Here is a 6,550-nt window from a genome sequence, read left to right on the forward strand (position 1 = left end):
CGTTTTCATGAAATCCACAAACTGAAATGTGTTATAAACGTCTGAAGTGCATAGTGTAACTAAACCTTATAGTTAAACCTTGTTGCGATGTCATTTTGAGTGTTAGACTGGATACCATCTATTCATCAATAGGATCCGAAATTTTATTTTCATAAAAATCCAGTAAATACCGGTATTGGGTATTAAGTATATGCACGTACTAAAATATTTCTCTAGTGTTTATAATCTAAGTTCATTATTATAGTCTATGTTTTAGTTATAAACTAAACTTTTTAGACGTGAAGTCAGTAGGAACAAAATTATTATTCAACAAATAAACGTCAGGTATTCTGCGAAAACAAAAGTCCATTAAATGACATTGATAAGATATATATATATATATACAATAAAAGTTTATCATATATATATATATATATATATATACTAAAAGATATCATATATATATATATATATATACACTAAAAGTTTATCATATATATAGTTATTAAATTATATATTAATGGTAGTAATTTTCATGATTGTAAATGTTTTACAATTTGTGATGTTTAGTCATACTTGAGAAAGTTGTAAACCAATTAATGAACAGATACTAACTATCTCAGTTTTCTTGTTTTAAACACCTTTTATAAGCTCTCAAAATATCAACTACCGTTATACCCGTAATCTTAGTATCTCTACACCTAAGTCTTCGTATCGTTATTTTGTATTCTTCAGGTCTTCGCTAACACCTTTTAATTAGTAAGTAACAAGAACCTTTCTTTTCTTTTTTCCGAAATCTGGAATCCTGTTACGCAAGTAACGATGCCCTTCCACTAGCTAGCTCAGATGGTGATTAAGTTTTACTAAAAGTAATTCCCCTGACAGATGACCAGGTATTGGTGGCTGTAGTTTTTATTATGATCGTTTGATTAAGTTTAACGTTTATTGACCTCTTCATGTATGTGGCTATTTAGTTGTTTAAAATAATTTCCTTAGTTCTCAGTATGAATACCAAAAACGCTATTTATATTTACCCACGCTTTGTCTTGAATTTTTATTGTTAGTTTTCAGAATTATTAACTAGCAAAGTTACCCTGAAACGCCGGATTTGAAAAGTAAAAATGCCATAAATGGGGGTCACATCTTTCTACTGTTGTGAGCTGCAGCACAGTAACTCGTATTTTGCACCTAATTCGAGGATATAATTTAAATGGGTGACAAATGCTAACCGTTCGTCAGGCTGCTTATTGATTTAAACTCGATCTCTGGGGTCCATCCGATTTCTTATTCCAAATTTCCTTGGAATTGGTTCAGCTACTTCCCCGCGACAACATGTGTCAGACGGAGATCGGTGTTTTATGCATGTAGTTTACGAATATTCTTTGAAAAAAATAAGATATGTATCAGTTCCTATGTTTTTCTATGAATTTTTTTTTTGGTTAGACGAGGCCTTAGTTTAACGTGCCGGGTTGCAGGGCTAAGGGCCCAAAATTCAAGACATGATGCCGCTGAGTACACCAATCAGAGTTGAAAGAGCCCGACATATCTATAGTTGTGGTGGTGGATGTCTGCACTTCCTCTAATCAGTAGATCAAGCTTATGGATAGTTATACCTAAGCCTTAGGAACTATGACCTGTAATTTAGTTCACTATACATAATGTGATGTTGAGGTTGAAACTTTTGATTCCAATCCCATTTCGAAACTTTTCTTATACATCAATCCATTACTAAAACTTTTGTTTAATCTAATTCCACAATCTAGAGCGGAATAGCTACGTACATTTACTCTTGAATTTGGAGAGGAGGATACTGCCACTACCTACCTTTAATCAAATCCTCTCGAATCTGGAGCCCTGACATGTGTTGAAGCTGATCCGTGAAAACAAGCGTTTCATCACTCATCGTATATCGTACACGTGGGATACTCGCCTCGCACTTAAGTCTCATGTTTCCAGCGCTGAAATGATCGTGTGTTATTAGCAATCGAAGACTTAAACAGGATACTTCTAGGCCATCATCGTGCAGGATGGTTGAATAGACCGTTTCATACTCTGGTCCAACCTGAATTAATAAATTGATATACTTATATAGTATATCCGCACGTTGATTGAGAGAGTAAGAAACAGATGAAAACAATTATCAACGACATCATAATATCAGGCATGCAACAACAGCCGGACATTGAATAATAGAGTAAGAAACAGATGAAAAATTCAGCAACGATATCAGAATATCAAGCATGCAACAACAGCCCGACATTGATTGATGGAGTAAGAAACAGATGAAAACAATTTATCAACGACATCAAAATATCAGGCACGTAACAACAGCCGGACATTGATTGATAGAGTAAGAAACAGATGAAAACAATTTATCAACGACATCATAATATCAGGCATGTAACAACAGCCGGACATTGATTGAAAGAGTAAGAAACAGATGAAAACAATTAATCAACGATATCAGAATATCAGGCTTGTAACAACATAATTGTTTTAAATATTTTTCCTGTGATAAACAAACACTCTATAAACTTATTGTACGAAATTTATTGATTTATCTAAATTTCATTAAAGAGATTATAACCTTATTTATTTCGTACGAGCAGTTATTACAGAGCTGATGCATCGCGCTACCAGATTATATTACAGAAGGAAAAGCCTAGAAAATCGACAATAGAAACTTAGGGAATCGTTAAAATTATTCAAACATAAACACAAACCTTATTCATTCTCTTTTATGACATATTTTTTCTTATTGGAACACATTTTCACTTGTTCGGCCATCTCGTGTTTGAATTTTTACAACAACTATTTTTCGATTATCAAGATCTATCACTATCTAAAACGTACCCAGCCTTCACAAGTTTTCACTTTATTCCCGTAACAAGTGCTAGCATCTCATTGAATTTGCCAGATTACATGAACCAACGATAGTGTTACGAAATCGAAAGTCATGTGACGCTGGAAGCATGCGTGGTGAATTTCTCGAATAATCGGGGAACTCCGCGAATGTTTGAAAAGCCTCTTTGTTAGTACATAAGCCTGTCGAGAAAATCCATCGGAGTTAAGCGAACAGTAGTTATGGTGAGGTTCGGGTAATTTACGATTCTGTTTCAAGCTAGTGTGTGTCTTGCACTCGTAGAGAAATTCTGTACATTTAATTAAGTTATTTTTAATTATGTATTGGTTTAATATAAGTGGCTGTTGTTCGGGACGAACAATACTAAGGAAGGGGCAGTGTTACGACAGAGGAATTCACGTGATCCTGGTAACACATGATAAGTATCCAGAAGGTTCCTGAAGAGGCGAGTTCATTCTAGACGTCATCTATTCTTGTATATAAGCGCGACAATTAAACCTAGACAATTAATTGGATAGCAAACAGAGAGATAGGGAGACAGGTAATAGAGTCAAGTCGTAAGTGAAGTGCGTGAATCGTTGTGAATTATAGCGTGTGTTAAGTTAAAGTGACTGTGGAAATTAAGTGTATTGCAAAGTTGTATTGAGAAAGAATAAACTAGTTTTATTTAAAAAAGGACTTGTATCGCTGAAGTTCTTCTGAAAGAATTTTTAAGGGGAAATTAACAAAAGACCAGAGACGAAACAGTATATCAAATTACCTCATTTAACCGTAAACATATAAAACCATTCTCATAAGTACCTTAACATGCACGTACTACATCAATGTATATTCTTATTCACACTACATTTATGTAATCACATAAACTAATTTACAGGTATTACATCAATATCTGTTACCTAACGAGCATGATTATAATTAATTATACTTGTCATAACACATTAGTGTTAGGCCTATTATATTTTAACACTAATATTCAAGTATGACAAACATACTTAATTTTATTAGAGTTTTCATAACCATTTATTAACTTATAATTTTACATAATTGAGAACAATGGTTTATTTCAACGTACATATAACTTTTACAGACACGTCTATACAAAGCTTTTCTTTGTATTATTACGACAGCGGAAGTCTGTGACCCTGGGAGCATGCGCGCTGGAGTTTCTCGAAGCATCATGAATTTGCCTGGCAACTCTTGTCTGATCGAGTTGCTCTCTTTTTTAATATATAAGCCTGACAAGAAAAACGCAGCGGGGGCAGATAGATTGAAGATATAGGTAGGTACCGTAAGTAAAGTGTGTGAATCACTGTGATTTATAGCTTGTGTTATAAAGGTTATTAAGTTTAAAGTGACCATGGAAATTCTGTGTATTACAAAAAAGTTGTATCGAGAAAGAATAAACTGGTTTAATCAAGAAAGGACTTGTATCACTGAAGTTCTTCGGAAAGAATTTCTAGTGGAAATTAACAAACAAGCAGATATGCAACAATACCTTATTATAAATTTGAACTCTTATTTAGAATGGAATGCTTTTGGAATTTACCGCTTGCGGTTTTTAAAAAGTAGCTTTTTTTTGGTTCGCTTGAATACATTCGATGGGTTGTATTTTACCCATTTCATATAGCTTGATAAAGACAATTTTTGCGTTATAAAACTGTTCTTTTTTCTCCTTTCCGCAAATGAAAGTAGTTCTCTTCTTTCCAGCATTGTCTACATGACTCATTCAAACATTACTAATTATGTAAGCCTATTATTATGTAAGAAATGTTCGCATCCTTGATATGATGAATCGGATAGCAGCAACATCTTATATGAAACACGTTTGAAAAGAAACATGTTAAAATTACACTATTATATTTATGCTATCATTTTTGGTATGGTAAAGCTAGCATCATTATTACTGCTTACATATTTGGAGCGGAGATCTTTATTATTTGACTATGGTACTTATAAATACATACGTGGCCAAGGTGTAAAGTGAAACATTACATTAGAAAAGAACATAACTTAAAGATATAAGATTATATGTATGGTGGACTGGGCGTGGCCTTCGATTAGCGTGCTTAACATTGTCTGTACTTTCAGCTTTGAGTACATTTAATTGTAAGTCACCCTCACTGTTTGGTTGCCTAAGAATTGTAGTGAACACTGCTGTTTGGTTTAGGTCACTAGTATTAAATAAATAAATGTATGATAGAATCTATTTATTTCTTGAGTTTAGGAGCCCGCAGGTACTTTAGTGTGTCAAGTAAAGGTACGTTAGTGTTTCAAGTAAAGGTACGTTAGTGCGTCAAGTAAAGGTACGTTAGTGTGTCAGTGTCAAGTAAAGGTACGTTAGTGTGTCAGTGTCAAGTAAGGGTATGTTAGTGTGTCAAGTAATTAATTTCCTCTGGTTTTCTGCAGTCGCTGATATACGCTATAAATGTTATAATTACTGAAATATTTTCTTCTCGTAGATTTATTTTCGTGAAGAATATATAACAGATTCATCGACTTTTGCAATAAGCATTATTGTTGTAATTCAGTATCTAAGTAGTATTTGTCTACCGGAGGTTAAAAAATTGACCATAACACAGCCAGTTAGCTCCCACTAAAAGATTTAGATTCTAAAGTCTCGTGTGCTCGTTTGTAAAATATTTATAAATGTTGATTTTCACTTAACTGATATTCTACCTACAGCTCTTTCTTTATATTGCAAAAGTAAAATTAAGAACGCTTTTCGCTCCGTCTATTTTTTCCTAATTGGTTAAATACGAAAGAAAATGTATTTCTGTGATTGTAACGATTTCGAATATAATTCATAGTGTTACGTGTCTGCTTGTTTGTTAATTTCCGGTAGAAATTCTTTCCGAGGAACTTCAGCAATACAATATCTTTCTTGATTAAACCAGTTTATTCTTTCTCGATACAAATTTTTAGTGCACAGTAATTCCACAGTCAGTACGTTTCTCGTTACTTTAAACTTAACAACTTTTATAATACACGTTATAAATCACAGCGATTCACAATCTCGATAACTTCGCTAATTTTGCGGGACTTATTTTCTTCCGTACTGGTCTCCGTTTCGTTGGCTTCTGCTTCTCATTCTGCCTAAAGAATTTAACCTAACTTGATCACATATAAAACATTTTTACAGGGATTTGGATTTGTTTCCTTATTAAAAAAAATCCATCTGCGAAAAGTTTATGCTTATAGTTTTCGGTGAGCGCTGATCCAGTTCCATCTGTTTGTGGTAAGTAGTTCTATTAGCTTCTTTTTCACATACTTTCGAACTCGTCACTACATATTCATCTCGCCAACGTCACTGTCTCGCGTGCGTTTTCTGGCTTCCTCTCTTTTAGCGATAGTACTAACTGCATTAGTAGTTTAATGCAAATTTGCTCTTGCAACATCAGATCTACATCAGTACAGTTAGGTCCTTCAATCTATTTAACTAACAACTCATGTAACCTTCTTTCATACTCTTTAGATGTTTCGTTCACCATTGTTTATAACTCCCTGAACTTTCGGCAACAGGACCTCATACATCTCTAACATACAAGAGTTCAATACGTCGTACTTTAGCTTGTCTGCACTGTCAATCTTATTATATACTGCTAACATACCAGAGTTCATTACGTCGAACTTTAGCTTGTCCGACGTAATGAACTCTGGTATGTTAGCAGTATATAATAAGATTGATAGTGCATTACTTTAGCTTGT

At 33.8% G+C, this 6,550-nt stretch overlaps 1 protein-coding gene across 1 annotated transcript in view; it reads right to left on the bottom strand.

Moving 5' to 3' along the window:
• LOC106463027 overlaps positions 1-6,550 on the bottom strand; it is a 94,118-nt gene that overhangs the window by 4,216 nt on the left and 83,352 nt on the right. Inside the window, exon 5 of the mRNA XM_022390437.1 lies at positions 1,804-2,041. Coding sequence (XP_022246145.1) covers positions 1,804-2,041 — 238 coding nt within the window. The remainder of the gene's footprint in view (positions 1-1,803; positions 2,042-6,550) is intronic.

This window comes from Limulus polyphemus, unplaced genomic scaffold, assembly GCF_000517525.1.
Source record: "Limulus polyphemus unplaced genomic scaffold, Limulus_polyphemus-2.1.2 Scaffold1305, whole genome shotgun sequence".
Classification (NCBI taxonomy): domain Eukaryota; kingdom Metazoa; phylum Arthropoda; class Merostomata; order Xiphosura; family Limulidae; genus Limulus; species Limulus polyphemus.